This window comes from Ailuropoda melanoleuca, chromosome 12 (genome assembly GCF_002007445.2).
Source record: "Ailuropoda melanoleuca isolate Jingjing chromosome 12, ASM200744v2, whole genome shotgun sequence".
Classification (NCBI taxonomy): Eukaryota; Metazoa; Chordata; class Mammalia; order Carnivora; family Ursidae; genus Ailuropoda; species Ailuropoda melanoleuca.
In genome coordinates, this window is record NC_048229.1 from 20,393,168 (window position 1) to 20,410,989 (window position 17,822).

The window sequence follows — 17,822 nt, forward strand, 5'->3', positions numbered from 1 at the left end:
GACCTGTGTATCTCCCAGCCTCCTGATTCGCCTCCTCCCCCTTGGCCTTACCCCACTCCAACTGTTTTTCCTAACTCAAGTAGGAAATCGTTCTAAACTGGGCCTCTGATGTCACTCCTTTGCCAAAACCCTTCAAAGGCTGCCTGTTTTACACTCCCTGGCCTCGGAGAATGAATGGTGGGAGCTGAGTCCCAGCAGGCCGGCTCCAGGTCTGTGCTCTCAACTACCACCCCCGGCTCCCCTCTGAGCCTGTCTCCTCATGGGCGAGACAGGGGTGACAGTACCCACCAGACGGTTGTTGGGGTGTGCGCGGCGCCAGGCAGGGGCCTGCAGCTCATAGGTGGCGCGGCTACCAGTGCTGTTAACAAGGAGGGGGTGGGGAAGAACGGGCTGCTCTGAAAGGCGAAAAGAAATCCCCCAGCGATAATAATGACATAAGCACTTTAGATGCATTTCTCACCTAATCCCATACCCTTTTGAGGCATAGATACAATGCCATTTTACAGGAGGGGAAGCTGAGGCTGAGAAGTGGACTGACCCACACAAGGTCAACTCCAACCTAGGTCTTTCTGAGCATAAAGCCCCTTCCTCTTGCCGTGACCGCCCCCTGGTTCCGAGGTGTTCACTTGGAATTCCAACTCCTCAGATCTGACCTGCTGAAGATCTACCGTGGGTCAAAGCCGAGGAAACCTGGGGGGCACTTCCAGGAAAAACTGAGCAAATGGTGAAGCCTGGCATCTGCACAGACTTCAGAAGAGCACACGGTCTGCCAGCACGTGACACCCCCCTCGTTCCGGGGCTCTGGGAGCACCCCTATAAAAATGACATGCTAGGGCCCGTCGCTGTTTCTACAACAGTGAGAATATTTATTTTCTCCAGACAGTAAAAATAACATTTTTCTCTCTTTTGTCAAAGTTAAGTACCATTACATTCCATTTTCTTAAATAACAAAATCCTAAAAATATATATTAAATTGTATATAGTGCGTCACACTTCATCTTATATTTTAAAATACATGATGTTTCTATTTTATTCTCAAAGTTGCATATTAAGAGCATATTTACAAATAAAGCCTTGTCATCCGAAGTCAAGATCCCTGCGGGAAGGTGAGTCTGGATGTGGGCAGGTCTTGACGCCGCGTGAACCCCAAGACGGCAGCTCCCTGTGCAGGAAGGGAAAGGGTCCCCCACCATGTGCTCCTGAAGACACATCCTTTCTGAAGCAGATTGACCTCAGACTTTCCTCCACACCCCACTTCTGCCTTGTTGAGTATGTTCGACTTGGCAACACAGAAGCCTGTGAGATGGGCTCCCCTGGGGTCTGCAGGCAGCGGGGTGAGGCCCCATCGTCACCCCTGAACTGTCCCACCTGAGGGGAGGCAGCTGCAGCTGGAAGGTTTGAGAAATAGCCCACGCCAGGGCAGCTGGGCTGAGAGACCTGGCCAGGAGGTAGAACAGTGAGGAAGGTAAACAAAGACACCGGAGGAAACAGTCAAAAGGTTAAAAGTTCCCAAGGTGGTAACAAAAGCAGAGGAGATCCAAAACCCAAGAGGGTGGTGGCTGACTGGGCTATGGGCTGGGCTGCTGGCCGGGCTCCGGGGGAGACCTGGGATGGCCTCATCAGACAAGGGAGACAGGATCTCGGAGGCCGGCCACTGCTAAGTGCTCGTGGAGATTAAGTGCCCAGGACCCACGGGGCTTGGTGATGGCCTGTGGGCCCCGCTGGTGTGTCACTACAGCCTGGCCTGGTGGCAGGGTCAGGCCAGCTCCTGCCTTGGGCTGACAATGGGCCGAGGGGGTGGGGCTGTATGGGTTTGGCCTGAGGGCCAGAAAAGCTGTACTTGCTAGTGCTTTGATCTTGGCCGGTTTCTGGCTTGATTGGAGTCTGGAGCCAGAGCCCAATCTTCAGAAGTTAAAGCAGCCGGGTTACCTCGCTCACAACGCTGTTCTGACAAGGGAGGGGGGATGTGGAGGACACCTGGGGTTCATGCCTACACCTCTGTCCTGCAAGTGATTGGGCAATCGGTGCCTTCCAGAGGGGCCAAGGACACCGTGAAACACAGCTAAGACCACGTCCACAGCTGGCTGCAGGCATCTACCACGGAGACAAGATCAGAGGCCCGCAGCCCTCCCTTCTCTGGCGGCACATGCTGAGAAGACAGAGCCTGGATCCTGCAGAGAAGGGGTGAGGAGGGCACGCAGGCCCAGAGGTACCACTCACAGCCTCGGTTCCCTCCGTCACCTCAGGGCAAAGGCTTAGGGCAGTATGTTTTCAAAGTGGCAGGCCACAGTGGTCCCCAAAGTCCCTCCCCTTCTTCTTTCCTAATCTGCTATGTGATCCGTGATATCCTTTCTCAGGGGCATGCTTTCCAGCCCCTCCAATTCCCACTTCTCTCTAAAGAAGTTTCTTAAAAGACCAAGGGCGGGCCTCCTATGGTGCTCCTGGGAGCACTCCTCACCTCCTCTGGGACAATTTATCCCTCAGGTGTTTACTTGGCCACAGGGGACCTCTGTGGGGTGCTGCTGACAGGATCCGACCGAGGCTGAGGTGTTTATGGTGGTTGGGCCTGGACAATTTAGGGCCTCTCCCCCAGGGCTGTCCTGAGGCCAGTTTGGGTTTCCTGGGGCTACTCCCTGGACAGTAAGTTGATCCTGGTGGCAGTGGGCTGTGCCAGGACCAGCAGGAAGGAGGGCACTGGGGCGTCACCAGCACTTCCTGGGTCTCAGAGTGGGCCGCTCCAGCTGCAGACTCAGACAACACACTGGCTGTGTGGGTGGGCAGGGTGGGGGGGTGGACCCACGGGATGCCCCAAAGGCCAGTGGCCACAGGAAGCCCTAGGAGGCTGAACAACTGCCCCTTGGCCAGGCGAACCCCTCCCGGGGCTAAATTCCACATTCCCTTTGTGCTGTGAAGGGATCTATTCCAGGGCACAGGGCCCTTTGTGACTGACACACCTGACACTTGGTTCAGAGGAGATTCCACAACAGCCAGGAATAGCTTCGAGCAGAGACAGCACATGTCAGTGTATTTCCAGTCGTGTGGGACAGGCCTCTGTCTCCAGACTCAGGGTCCTGTGGACAGCTGCTCCGGGGTAATCACTCTTTCCAGATCAAAGCATGAAGACAGCACCGAGCAGCTCTGTGCCCACAGTAGGCCTCACACGATAGCTGGGGCAGCGCCCCTGCCCTCCTGTGGACACCCTGCCCCGTTTCCCCCCTCTTGTGCCCCTCTGCCTGCCAGCCCTCAGCATCTCCCCTGGTTGCCGGGCATCATCTCTCCTTGTAGACACCTCCCGGCTGGCCCCACATGGTCCTCTGCATTTCTGGGAGCAGCCAGGCGCACACAGGTCGCCGGCAGGGCAGAACCCCAGGAAAGGCCGCGGCAGACAGTAGCTGAGGATCTGGGGGAGGTAGGCAAAGTGCTCCAAAGAGGGAACCTGTGAGGCCAGAGGCCTGAGGCCCAGGTGCCTCTGGGAGAGTTGTGCTCTAACAAAGGCCCAGGAATGGCCTTCGGAGGCCCAAGCTGCTCTTCTCAGCTGTTGTTGACAAAGCCTGCTTCCGGATGGTGGGGACTTCTAAACTGGAGACGGCTCTTCCTCCCGACCAGCAGCCACCGCAGCTGCACCTCTCCATCTTGGGAGGCTTATCCTCGAGAGTTCCCAGTTTTCCAAAGCCTCCCTCTCAGTCCTCATACCTCTCTCTGCAACTCTCTTCCCTGTCTGAAGGGCAGGGCAGTGTGGGGCTAGGGACAAGGGCCCTCTCCCTCCCCACTGAGCCATTCCAGACTGCACTCTGTCCCCATACGAAGGGACAGAGAGGGCCGCAGAGCGCACAGGCTGTGGGGTGGTTATTCATCTTTTAAAATGAGTGATGCCTGCAGAAGGGACTGCTGGCGCCTGTGTCTCACCTAACGCCGCCTAAAGGCTAAGCGACAACATTTATACTCCCTGTTCTGAACGGAGAGTCCGAGAATCACAGAGAGACGGGGCCCGGCTCAGGTTCCACAGGACCACAAGCTGCGTGGGGCGAGGCCAGGCAGCCCTATACAACGAGGAGTCACTGAGTGCCTATAAAAGCTTTCAGGAAAGTCTGTTGTGTGAATAAATGAATGGTTGTTTTACACGACCACTCTGCAGGCTTGCTCTGCGATCATCGAGCTATGGAAAGAAGCATCAGAAAGAAGGCTGTGTGTGGCAGGGGGCAGGCTTGATGTGATGGGCGTCAATTCCCAGGCTCTCCCAGGTTGGAGGAGGCCCACCCTCATCCAGCACCCAGAGAGCAAAGCCCCAGAGTCAGAACAGGGCATGGGCTCTCTTTAAGCTTCGGGGTGCTAATGCTCAGGAATATAGGACCAGGCCAACCCCCAAGAGAACCTCAGAATGCTCCCTGTTTAAAACCATAAAGAACGGGAGAAAGTGGTCTGTGTGGACAAAATAGAAACTAAGCAAGCAGTCTGCATATGTACACCTACCCGCCACCCTACAGTCGTCTAGAAGGTGCCTGAGCCCAGTGCCGGACACAGCCACCTCTGCCACCTCAGCCCCTCTGTCCTGACACCCCATTCTAGAGGACACAGAGAGAAGAGCACAGGGAGGCCGCAGACCCTGGGACTTTGGGTCTCTCTCCTAAGTGCAGCGATGAAGCAGGGGGAGTCCACGCTCGGCCTGTCCCCGCAGCAGGACGTCCCTTCCCAGCCCGCAGGACGGCGCTCCTGCAGAGGCTGCCAGAGAGGCCGAGGGAGAGGCAGGGAGAGGCAGTCAGAGGAAACCACAGGTTCCCAGTGGCCTCAAGCTCGGAGGGACCTCATGTCCTGGGCATGGAGGGGGCAGCTTTTAGTCACTCACAAGAGGATTACGGTCATCTTGTTGACTCTGGCCCTTGAGCTTCTTCTTAAAGATGGAAATCGAAGTAGAGGGCTTATAAAAAATGCTCCAGATTTCTCCCGACGTCCCCGGTTGATGACAGTCCCTAAGGTCCCCTGGAGCAGGAACGCGATGGGATCTGTCAAGCAAACACAACTTAATATTTCAAGTAGGGTGCAACAAAGATTCCCAAACAACCTTCCGTCTCCTGAGATGCCTGTACCTACGAAATGGGGCATTCAGGGAGGCGAGGCCTCAGGAAAGGCCTAACAGATGCTTCTGGAGGTCTGAAGGGCTGTTGTGGGAAGGAAATGTGTCCGGGGGTTGGAAACGCAGCGGCACAGATTCCAGCTCAGTATAACAAAGAACTTTCTAACTGGAAGAGTTATTCAAATCTGCAAGGGGCTGACCTGAGAGAAGAGGAGTTTACAAATTCTTTTTTTTTTAATACAAGAACTCTTTCTTCAAATGATATTTACCTGGAAGCCCCCTTGATTAAAACAAGATAAAGCCAAAGTCTCTCTGCTTGAAGCACGTCCTGCCTTACCGCCAACAGGTACCCCTGTCCCCCATGTCGGCCCCCCGGGGGCTGCTTGGCAGGGAAGCTGCTGAGGGACTTCAGTGTCACACGGGAGTCAGACATGCCCTGTGGGGCCCTGGTGTGCGGTAAGGTGCCGGGCCCTACAGAAAGCCTCCTGCTCTCGTGCTGCACCTGACAGGCTTTCCCAGACCGTGTGAATTATGACTTCAATATATAGATATATACACTGAAGCTCAGGCACGAGCTCAGTAAACACTAAAAAAAAGACACTGTTTCCCCTGAAAAATGTAAACTGCAGAGTAGGGAAGCCTAAAAGGGCAGCCTTCACAAAGCAATGGAGGAGCGGGCATTTCACGTATTAAAAATTCTGTGGCAGAGGGCAAGTGAGAAGGTCAGGAAAAAGGTGGATGTGTAAGACACAACGTTCAGGAAAGGCCTTGAAATACAGAGAGCTCAATAAAACCAGGGGAGCAAAGGAGCAGAGAGAGCCTGGACGGGGAGCCACAGGAAAGACAGAGTAGGGGGGTCTCGAAAAAAATCAGAGCTCTTCTCTGGAAGTACACAAACATCAGTAGCACAGATAACTCCCTCTTTCCTGGAAGGCGGGACTGTTAAACTGAGGAGCGAAGTTACGGAAAGAAATATCTTTTTTCCATATCAGTCAGAATTGAAGGATGAAGCTTCTTCATTGTTTTTAAATAATTATTAAGCAATCGCTAACAAAATGTTGGGCTTCTCTTCCTAAGAATGTTTCCCAATTTCTAGAAGGCATTAGGAAATAGGCATGGTAGTGTCTTAGAAATCTTTGCTCTAAGGTGAAGATCTCTTTAAGGGGCCAGCACAAGTCAAAAATTGGAAACTGTTGCTTTTTATGCCCAGACTGTTTCAATCCTCCTTGAAATCATATCCTGTGAGCCAGGAGCAAACACAATCCCTCAAACCTTGGAGAGATTTGTCCAGTTGTACATTTCACTCTCCAGAGAATGAGGAATGCGCACTGCCTTGCGTTACCTAGGACTAAGGGCTTTGGCATCATGTTCTGATGCTACAATTGTACCCGGACAAATGAAGCACAGTAGAAAAGGAGTTCTGAGCCTTCCCCTCCTGGAATCGGGCAGCTTTCTCTTGTACTCACTTGAATGTGATGTGCAGAAGTATCTTTGCTACAATGGCTGTGACTGTAAGGATGAGGAGAGTTGCCAGGCCATACACTGTCCATCCTGCAAGTACAAAAGACAGGGTTTCTTGGACCTGTTTGAGCTCCGTTTTTTTTTTTTTTAAGAGTTTATTTATTTATTCGACAGAGACAGAGACAGCCAGTGAGAGAGGGAACACAAGCAGGGGGAGTGGGAGAGGAAGAAGCAGGCTCATAGCGGAGGAGCCTGATGTGGGGCTTGATCCCAGAACGCCAGGATCACGCCCTGAGCCGAAGGCAGACGCTTAACCGTTGTGCCACCCAGGCGCCCCAAGCTCCGTTTTTAGAAGGAGGCCTGCTGGAAGGCCCAAGTGAACACCGGAAGCTCAGAGACATCTGGCTGAGAAGCCGCCTACAGTGGGGGCAGCCGCCAAACGCAGCTGAGAGCTGGGTGGGCAAGGGGCCCCAGGCCTTCTGACCACCTCGCCTTGCTCTAGAGCCCCCTCTTGGAGAGAAGCGGGCAGTGTGGTCCAAAGTGCATTCAACTTGGGAGGTGAAAGGAGTGCTATATATGTCTTTACCACTGGAATCACTGTGCAATCACAGATGAGTTATATAAACTCTTTGGGCCTCAGTTTCCTTATCTGAGGAATGAGACGTGTGACCTGCGAAATCCTACCAGGATATAAAAACTAGCAACGCAGAGCAAGCACCCGAGGCACTCTTCTCCCTGATCTAGGGTGGGCCCTGCGGGGCGGGGGCGGGGGACCCCGAGGCTAGATCTTCCCAGGCAGAACAGAGAATATGGAAGGGTGTAGCCAACCAAGTTAGCCAGCTTCAGCCACAGACCATTACCTCCTGTCTACCCCTCTCCAGCATGACTTTTCTTCTAGCTCTTGTCACTATATGACCTCTTATTTTGCTTCTTGTCTTTCTCCTCCCACGTACAAGCCACAGGAGGGCAGGATATTGTTTGTTTGATTCATTCTATAGTCCGGTGCCTACAACAGCACCTGGCACCACTGAAGCACTTATGTGTCTTTTAAATGAATGAATGAATGAATGAATGAACAGAGCTCTTTGTACATGCCAGTGAATTTAGGGAGCTGCAACTTGGGAGCTCTGGAAAGACATCCTCGAAGTGGGAAAACACTGGCTTAGCTGATTAATCACAAGGTACAAAAGGCGCACGTGCTGGATCTTTGGAGGTGAGCACTTTCTCCTAAGGACTAAGGAATCAAGCTACTGAGAAAATGTCCCTCAAAGGCCAGGACAGTCACAGAGCCAGTACCCACAGCCTGCCTGGGAAAAGTGTGTCTTCTCTTAACTGCCAAGAGCACTGCCCTCAAGCCCCGTGGCTCCCACCCCTTTGCTGGTGTCTGGGAACTGCTACCTGGGACGGTCTGGGGTGGGTGGCTGGGGCTGGTGGTGATGACGTAGAGGACTTTAGAGGACCGGGCTGCGCTGACGCTGAGGTTGGCCTGCTCCGTAATCACCTCGGCCAGCGTCTGGTTGGCAGTGGGCCTCTCCTGCGGCGGCTCTTCCTTGACAGCTGGAATATCAAAGAAAGTAAGAGGAGGTGAGCTGATGGCGACAACAGAGAACTCTGGACGAGGAGGCACTGGCTAGGAAGAGAAGGTGTTTTTATCTGATTCATTATGGGTGCAGTTCTCTCCACTGACCCCGCTGGCCCCAAAGCAGAACCTGTCCGGCTCTGGCCCAGAAAGCCTCAGAAGGAAGGAGCTGTCAACTTCTAACCATTTGAATGGTCTCTTTAAGACATCCGAGACTCCATTCTTGTTTTCCTTGCGTCTTTTCAGTTATGGCGCCCTCTGCCCAGAATGCCTCCTTCCTTCCTATCTATTGACCCAAATCCTACCTGTTCTCAAGACTGTCTCTCCCACCTGAGGGAAGGCCTCCTCCCTCTGGCCTCCTGTAGCACATGCTGACCGAACTCTTCCCAAAGCCCTTGGCATCTGGCACAAAGACCAGGTCTCAGACGCCCGTTTCTCACGTGCTGGCGGAGAGATGCGGCCCGCACGTGTGTGTGCACGTCAGAGGGGCAGAGAGTGGGCTCCACCTTAGGAGGGTTTTTTATTGTTGTTTTCTTCTTTAAAGTTTATTTATTTTTTTTTAAGTAATCCCTACATCCAACGTGCAGCTCTAACTCACAGCCACGGGATGAAGAGTCGCCTATTTTTGCAATGGAGCCCAGTGTCCCTTAGGAGGGTTTGAAGAAAGATGGGAAACTAGTCTTTTGGGATTGGCTGGGATATTGAGAGGCAAGAGGATGGTCCAAATGACCTGACCTCTCCTCTTCTCTCCTCTCCTCTCTTCTCTCCCCTCCCCTCCCCCCCTCCCCCTCCCCTTCCCTTCCATTTCCTTTTATGTAGGTCACCATACAGTACATCATTAGTTTTTGATGTAGTGTTCCATGATTCATCGTTTGCATATAACACCCAGTTCCAAATGACCTTTTTAAAGCCTTCTAATTCTATCAGTTTCAGCTCCTCCTTTCAGGTCTTCTTTCAACCCTGCCATGAAAACTGTCATCAGGACAACTAAAGTAGCGAAATGGACAGGTGTGACCTCTTTTCTGTAAATGTATGCAAATTTTGAAATGGGAGGTGGGAAAATCCGCAAGTTGAGTCAGTAGCTCCTGACTCGCAGCCCCATTGAGACCTGCCCGAGGCTCGCAGGGGACCACGGCATGCCAGCGGGGCCTGAGCACAGCCTGCAGGGCCCCCGAGGAGGCTGGGAAGGGTTACCTTGGTATAAGACAGCAAATCCCTGGGCCTGATTGATGCGATCTGAGAAGAAGTACAAAATGACAAAATCCAGAGAGACATTGAAGGACAGAGGCGGGCGGTTCCTCCCACTGAAACGGACCAGGACGCGGTGGGTGTAGCCGTCCAGCAGCTCCACCATGTCTGCAGAGTCCCTGATGTCAAACAAGGTGAAGCTGAAGTGGATGCGGGAGGCCCCCGGCACGCGGATGGTCCAGTAACAGACCCTCCCCGTGGCGTAGGTGTCGGGAAAGTCAGGGGAATACACCACTGAGGTCATGGCCGAGTAGTTCCCTCCGCAGGCGCCAACGAGAGCTGTGGGAGACAAAAGGACACCAGCCCTCAGCCTGGGGCACAGCCGCAGGGCTCACTTTCCAACCTGTTTTGAACAAAACTCTTCCTACCTAACATGATCCAGTTTGGGATATTGTTTTTTGTCTACAAAACCAGACTGCCTTATGTTTCAGGATCAAATCACAGAATGAATAGCTTAAACCCTGAACAAACNGGGGGGTTTTTTTTTTTTTTTTTTTTTTTTTTTTTTTTTTACCCGGGAGAACTTAGAATTAGCACACGGCGCGGGGGCTCAGCCTACGTGGGGGCGGCGCTGGAGTCAGACAGTCTGCGTTCCGGACCAGCTGGGCTGTGTGATCCCAGGGGCTGCACTTCACCTCCAGAACTCTTGCCTCTCTCAGTCTGGAGGATGGTGAGACCACCACCTGTTCCTGTATCGCACAAATGCGTGAGGACAGATGAGAGGAAGCATATGAGAACATGGGGCCTCCTTGCAGGGAGGCACTTGAGGAGGGAAAGCCGTACAAAGAGAAGGGCTTTACAGCAGCTCGGGCATCCCCGGCACCTCGGGGTGCAATGCTCACGTGAGGGTCCGCATGCACTTGTCGAGCAGAAAACTGTGGCACAAGAAGCGACTCTCTGCACAGGGGGAAACACTGGACTCTGATCACTCTGCACGAAGCACATTTGGTTTCTCTGGACTCCCCTTTTTGATTGGTGGGTTCAAGGAAGGGGATGCAACCACTTCACTGTATCTTAACCGGTGAAGTGTAAACAAGATCCTGGAAATGAAAGTCCTTGAGAGGTTGCTGACGGCTGGGATTTAAAAAGCTTCCCTTCAGGGGCGCCTGGGTGGCACAGTGGTTAAGCATCTGCCTTTGGCTCAGGGCGTGATCCCGGCGTTATGGGATTGAGCCCCACGTCAGGCTCTTCTGCTATGAGCCTGCTTCTTCCTCTCCCACTCCCCCTGCTTGTGTTCCCTCTCTCGCTGGCTGTCTCTATCTCTATCGAATAAATAAATAAAATCTTTAAAAAAATAAATAAATAAAAAGCTTCCCTTCGGTATATAGAAAGCAGTAAGAGAATGCTGCTTCCATCCGAACAATGAGAAAAAGCTCAAAACTCTTCTTCAACCCATCAGAAGGCTGAAGTGTCAAGACAACCAAGAGAATTTAACTCTAAAAAGTAAGTAGACCCTCTGAGGACAGTCAGGCCACACTAAGCGTTTCATCTTTAATGGAGCACGAGAGGAAGAGGTGGCTACCAATAAAGTAAGTGAGAAGAAAGGAGCTAAGAGGCTGAGTGTGGGGTGGCCTGTCGGTCCAGGACTAGCAGGGGCCCGGACACAGCAGGAGTCTACACTCACTTGCAAGCAGTTCTGTGCAGACCCAGTGCCCACAGGAATGCCTGCAATAGGGAAGGAGGCCAAAGAGTCCCCCTGGGCGGCACTCGTACAGGACACCCTCACTGCTGTTGGGGGACAGGTGTGAAACACTGCCTACTTCCTGGACCTTCCTCTCAAAAGGGGCAAAGGCTTCAGGTGGCTGTGGGAGGAGCAGCAAACCCTCTTGCTCCCAGGGCCATGGAGGGATAGAAGCAAAACCTGTTTGCCTCTGTGGAGGGAGTAGGAGACTCTCTCTTTCCTGCCAAAGTAACCAGGCAGATCCACTGCTTCTGAGGGAAAAGCAGAGGCAAAAGCCATCAGCCCCTGGTTGCCTTGAGCCCCCACATCCTGCACCAATGCAAAGCAGAGGTCTGCTGCCCCCATGGGAGGGGCAGGAAATTCTCTCCTTCCAGAGAGCCACCACGGATACAAGGCAGTGTTTGACCGCTGGCAAGAGAGGGGGTACGTGGGAATGCTGAAAAGGCCCCACCTCTGAGGCCCAGTAATGTCCTCTCTAAGACTGAGGATGAGGCAGGAGGCCCAAGAACTCCCCTCAGCTCACCATGAGCACAGTACCAAGTAACAAGCAACAGTAGTCTACCACTGAGGGAGGGAATGAGTGCAGAGAAAGAGGCACGTAGGAACTACTCAAAGCTGATGGTGGAACAGAAACAAAAAACCCAATGGTATCCCCAGGCTCTACATTAAGCACAAGGTAAGAGCAGCCTATTGCTGGAAGAATTTGAAGCCTGGTACAACAAGGGTAAAGACAGAAACAATAATACCCAAACCCAGCTCATCTGATGGCTCAGTCCCCACACTAAACACGTCTGTCCATTTCCAGGTGTAAATTCTGTTTACTAAATCTGTACTGTTCTTCTTACACACAGCGTATGGCATTCAACAAAATATTATAACACACACATAAAACATGCAAACAAGGAAGGAAAGAAGAGGCAACAACAATAAAAAGGACTCATCATCAAGCAATAAGACAATCTATAGGATTAGACTCCATAATGATGTAGATCTCAGAGCTATTAGACAGGGGCCACGTGATTAATACAATAAAGATCTGGTGGAAAAGATGGACAGCGTGCCTGAACAGATTGGAAATTCCAGCAGAGACATGGAAACTAAAAAGAGTCAAATGTAAATGTTAGAAATAAAACAACATCAGAGGTGAAGAATTTCTTTGACGGGTTTATAAACAGACTACACACCGCTGAGGGAAGAATCAATAAATCTGAAAATAGGTCAATAGAAATCATCTAAAATGAAACAAAGAGAAAAAAAAGAAGCCGGGAGGGGGGGTGGAGACTAAAAACTGAATGGAACATCCAGTAGCTGTGGGACAGCATCAAATGATCTGACAACTAGAGTTCCAGAAAGAGAAGAAAAAGAGAAGGGGGCAGAAGAAATACTGGAAGAGACAATGGTTAAGATTGCTCCCAAGTCAGTGAAAGGTGATCTAAGAATCTCGGCAAATAGCAAGCAAATAAATTTAAAAACAAAAATTAAAAAGCAAACAAAACAAACAAAAAACACATCTAGACACATCATAGTCAAATGCTGAAAACCAAAAACGAACATGAAATCCTGAAAGCAGGCAGAAGGGAAAAGGTGATATACAGGGAACAAAGAGCAGATGTCTCTAGAAACGGTTGATACCGAAAGAAAAAAAAAAATTCAGCATAGAATTCAATATCCAGCAAAAACATTTTTCTACAATGAAGGTGAAACAAAAGCTGAGAGAAGATGGCAAATGAGAACATGAAAAGATGTTCAACATCACTGGTAATTACGGCAATGCAAATTGAAACCACAATGAGTTACCACCATGCACCTGCTAGAATGGCCAACACGAAAAAAACAGACTATACAAAGGGCAGGAGAGGGTGCAGAGCAACTGGGAGTCTCCCGCGTGTCCGTCAGAATGCAAAATGGTAGCCACGTTGGGAAACAGTCGGCAGTATCTTCTGAAGCCAAATACGCACTTACTGTATGATCCTGAAACCCTACTCCGAGGTATTTAGCCAGAAGTGAAAGCACATGTTCACGTGCACACCTGTGCACACAGGTTAAGGGCAGCTTCGGAGCATCTTTATCATAGACAGACCGATGCTTATCAGTGGATAAAGGGGTGAACGAATGGTGATATATTGGCACAAAGACATGCTTCTTAGCGCTAAAAAGGAGCTGTGGAAACAGTCATGGGTGAATCTCAAAAGCATGACACGAAGTGAAAGGAGCCAGAAACAAATGGTTAAGTACTGTATGATTCCATTTACATGACATTCTTCAAAAGACAAAACTATACAGATGGAATACAGATCAATGGTTGCTAAGGGCTGGGGGCAGAGAGAGGATTGACCACAGAGGGGACAAGAGATCTTTTCGAGGTGATGAAAATGTTCTGTATTTTGACGGTGTATGTATTTGTCAAATCTTGTCAAAGTGTTCAACTAGAACGTTGATTTTTACTTTACCTAATTAGACCTCAATAAACCTAAATTTTTTAAAAAGGAAAGCAGTAGAGAAAGATTCCATAGGTAACCCTTCTGACTTTCCCACATCCTAACTGTGAATTGGAACAAGATAACTTCTGTATATTTCAGTTTCCTCATCCATAAAATGAAAATACTAATAGTTTCTCCCTTATGGGGTTTTACAAGAACTAAAAGGAGTTGATCTATGTAAAGTGTTTAGGATAGGATCTGGCCCATAGTGTAAGCTCAGTAAGGATTAGCTATACTATTATTATTTGTAAAGAACCCAGTGTTCAGGTAAAACTGATATTTTAACAGCAAAGGCAGACCTTAAACTTAGAACTTTCGATTTCCAGATGCATGCCACGCAGACAGCAGATTCAGTTAGGCAATTTTTAGAGCAAACACATGACATCTATGATAGATTATTAAAATTCAGTGATAATTCAACAGGAAACTTGAAATTTAGGGATATATGCAAGATCTCCTTTGTGATGGGGAGATTAGCCTGCCACATACAACCTGGGCAGGTGGGAGCCCTGAAACAGCCCTGGGCAAAACCTCCGGTGACGGAAAGCCAGTGTCTTCCTGCCCTCTTTGATTTAGCACCTCCACCCGCCTCAACATGAGCTAAGTCAGTTTCTTCAGGAGCAGACGTCAGGCACCAGCGGGAACAGCCAGCCTTCCCCAGACGCAGCTGAGTGCTCTGCTTCTGGACGTGAACGATACTGGCGTGTCTCAGGAAGCAAACCTTAACCAAATGGGTCCCAGCCATGAATCAGATTCCACTGGACTGGCACACGGAAAAGGAGAAGAGTATTACCACATTTCATCAGTTCTAAGGGGAACATTTTAATCTTTCAGACTGGAATGCGTCTGTCAATCAGTGCATGTCACTGTTTAACTGGAAGTATTTTTTTCCTCAGTGATGCGTACAATGATGTTGGATCTCACGACTGACAGCATCTGGGAGTCTATGAAGTATAATTACTAATGCAATCCTAGTGGTCACATCCTACTGGATCTCAGGCCCTCAATATTTTTTTACCATTAATCTCTTTTCCTTCCGCTAAAATATAAGTTCCATGAGAGAAGGATCTCCATCTGTGGGACCTTGGGCAAGCAACTGAACTTTTATGAGCCTCTGTTTTCTCCTCAGGCAAATAAGGATAACAGCGCCTGCTTCACAGTATAATTAAGGGAGAGGATGCATGGAAAGTAAATAGCACAACGCCCTAAAAAATATATGTGCTCAACTAATGTTACAGAGTAAGACCCAATCCACACAACTCACTTCTCCTTTCAGTGCCTAGGAGCTGAATGGGGCCCAAGAGGCCAGCCTGGGCAGTGTCTGTAACCTACTGTTGGCTCCAGACTCTCTGATCTTTTATTTGGTTCTGTTAATTCAATAAATTAAATTCTGGGGGTAGCAGATGCTCTGAAGCTTCTGAGTGCCGCATTTATACACAGGCCACGACCTACTTCACATCCTCCTGGAGCTCATGAGAGCTTGCGAGAAAATCAGCCATATGGCCTATGACAAGTTACTTGATGTGGCAATGATGACTGAGCAGACGGCTGCCTCCGTAGTCTCTCCGCTGAGGTGCAAATGTAGCCTCAGAGCCGCTCAGGCTGAGGAGCCCGGAGCCCCCTTCTGCAAGAAGCAGAGAACAGGAGGACCTCACTGCCATCTTGAATGCGACCCAGGTTCCAGCCACACTGGTAGCAGAGCCTGATACTCTGGGAAACCATCAGCTGGTCCCTTTCTCACCATCTAAATTCTCCAGTCTCTTCAAAGAGACATCTCCGTCCTCCCAAATTGTGAGACAGTCTGTAGTCACCATCTGCAAAATGCTCAGCTTTATCCAATGGATCACAAAGACTCCATGAGGCAGTACTTGTGCTACTTAGACGATTTTCCCCTCTAGCAGGGCAACTTCACAGATGATTTCTATAGGGTGGCATTTTGTACCTTTCTTTGCAGAGCTGAGGGGTGGGGGTTACTGGAGCAGCCTGCTGTCTAGGGACTCTGCCAGTTGACACGCACCAGGGCCTCTGGAGACTGGAGCTTCTCCGAATGCCCACCTCCTCAGTCCCTGAAGGAATGGAAGCCAGAGAGGGCACTTTTGGACGGCTGCAGAAGGGGCCAGTTTGATAATAATCAGAGCCCTGGGCCCACCCTGTTCACATGCTTTTAGAGCATTAAATTGGACCTGTTATCATGACCTGTCTTATTCTTCTTTTTTTTTGTTTTAAGATTTTATTTATTTATTCGACAGACATAGAGACAGCCAGTGAGAGAGGGAACACAAGCAGGGGGAGTGGGAGAGGAAGAAGCAGGCTCATAGCGGAGGAGCCTGATGTGGGGCTCGATCCCATAACGCCAGGATCACACCCTGAGCCGAAGGCAGATGCTTAACCGCTGTGCCACCCAGGCGCCCCCTGTCTTATTATTCTTAATAAAAGGGATTCTGGCTGCTGAAAACAGAAAAATAAAAATCGTGGCAAACCTAGGTTTGAGGTCTGGATTTGGCTCTTATTAACTTGGACAAATTATTTTCTCTTTTGACCTGCACACAGTTTTCTTATCAACAGGGCTGTTGTAAGTATTAAATAACATAAAATAAACAAAAGCGCCCGGCATCCAGGCTAGCATACAGCAAGCGCTCAACGGATAGCAGTTATTTTCATTATAATTAATTCCTCTCACTGCACCTTTGTGTGAGGTCCGGTACTATCTCCTAGATACGTTTCTGGTACCAAAGATGATGCTCTGTACAGGACTGACTTTAAAGCAAGTGATTTTCATCGGACGCCTCCGGCATAGGCACTGCGCTACGTAAAACATCATTTTATCTGCCACACAGCAGACACTCAATAAAAATGTGCTAAAGGATTGATTACCATATAGAAGTGTTCTATTTTTTAACTGACATAAAATCCACCATTGTAACAATTTTAAAGTGTACAGTTCAGTGGTAGGTGTTATTTCCCAATGCGGCATAACCACTGACATCCGATTCTGGCACGTTTTTATACCCCAACAAGAAAACCCGTACCCACTAAGCAGCACTTCCCACCCCTTCTCTCTCCTCAGCCCTTGGCGACCATTAATCTGTTTTCTGTCTGTATGGATTTGCCTATTCTGGACATTTCCTATACACTGAATCACAAAATATGTGGCCTGACATGTCTGGTTTCTATCACTTAGCATCATGTTTTCAAGGTTCATCCATGTTCTAGTGTGCCTCAGTATTTCGTCCCTTTTTGTGGCTGAGTAATATGCCATTGGATGGATAGAAGACATTTTGTTGATCCACTCGTCAGTCGATGGACATTTGGGTTGGTGCCACTCTGGGGGCTATTGTGAACAGTGTTGCTGTGAATGTTCCTGTACAAGTTTTTGTGTGAACATATGTTTTCAGCTCTCCTGGGTATATAACTACGAGTGGAATTGCTGGGTCATAAGGTAATTCTGCTTCACGTTTGAGAAACTGCCAGACTGTTTTCCAGAGCAGCTGTACCATTTAACATTTCCACCAGCAACGTATGAGGGATCCAATTTCTCTATATGCTCACCAACATCTATTTTCCAGTAAAAAAAATTAACACTGTGTTCTGTTTAAAGTAGAAAAACAGGTAGCAAACCCACACACCCTGCTTTTTTTTTTTTTTTTTTTTTTACTGTCTAATCCCATGGCTTGTTGGCCGTGTGAGCCCTGGCAAGATATCTATCCTCTTCATGTGCTAGGAGTCTCTTCTGTAAAATGAGTGAATGCCTTCCTCAGATGGCTGCCAGGAGGAACTAATTTGTATAGTCGATAATTCGTATAAAGCCTTAATACACACTGGGTAGTCAATGTTTATTTCCTTTCTTTCTTTCACTCAGCAGTAGACCAGGCAATTTGTAAGCTCCGCAAACATACTCTCCTGGGCTAGGGTGTCAAGCCAGAGGATCTTATAGTAATGGACTTCGGAAGTGCAAACTTAAATAGAAGTGCAGGGTGTATTATCTGCCAACCATTCTTAAATGTTAGGCAAGTTTCAGTCTTTAGCTTTAACAGAGGTACGCAACTGAGTATGTGTCTTGACGTAACAGGATGTATAGGGAGCCGCTGGCAGTCTCCAGTGGGCAGATTCAACTAAAAAGACCAACAGATGACCACGTGAGTTCTGCTTGCCAGTCCCAAACACACACTTCTGACGACATCTAAGCTATAAACTGCGCAAGGCTCAGTTATAACCCTGGGCTGGCTTTACAGTCACCATATGTAGTGTCTGAAGTGTGTTCTCCAAAGAAGACATGTTCCATTCCTGGTAGTTGTGAATGTG

The 17,822-nt window shown here is 49.5% G+C and overlaps 1 protein-coding gene across 1 annotated transcript in view; it reads right to left on the reverse strand.

Moving 5' to 3' along the window:
* Nucleotides 1-845: 845 nt before the first annotated feature.
* Nucleotides 846-17,822, reverse strand: part of KREMEN1 (kringle containing transmembrane protein 1) — a 54,198-nt gene continuing 37,221 nt past the window's right edge. The window contains exons 6-9 of the mRNA XM_034638027.1: nucleotides 9,306-9,638; nucleotides 7,931-8,089; nucleotides 6,538-6,622; nucleotides 846-5,000 (exon numbers count right to left, since the gene is read on the reverse strand). Coding sequence (XP_034493918.1) covers nucleotides 4,832-5,000; nucleotides 6,538-6,622; nucleotides 7,931-8,089; nucleotides 9,306-9,638 — 746 coding nt within the window. The 3' untranslated portion in view covers nucleotides 846-4,831. The remainder of the gene's footprint in view (nucleotides 5,001-6,537; nucleotides 6,623-7,930; nucleotides 8,090-9,305; nucleotides 9,639-17,822) is intronic.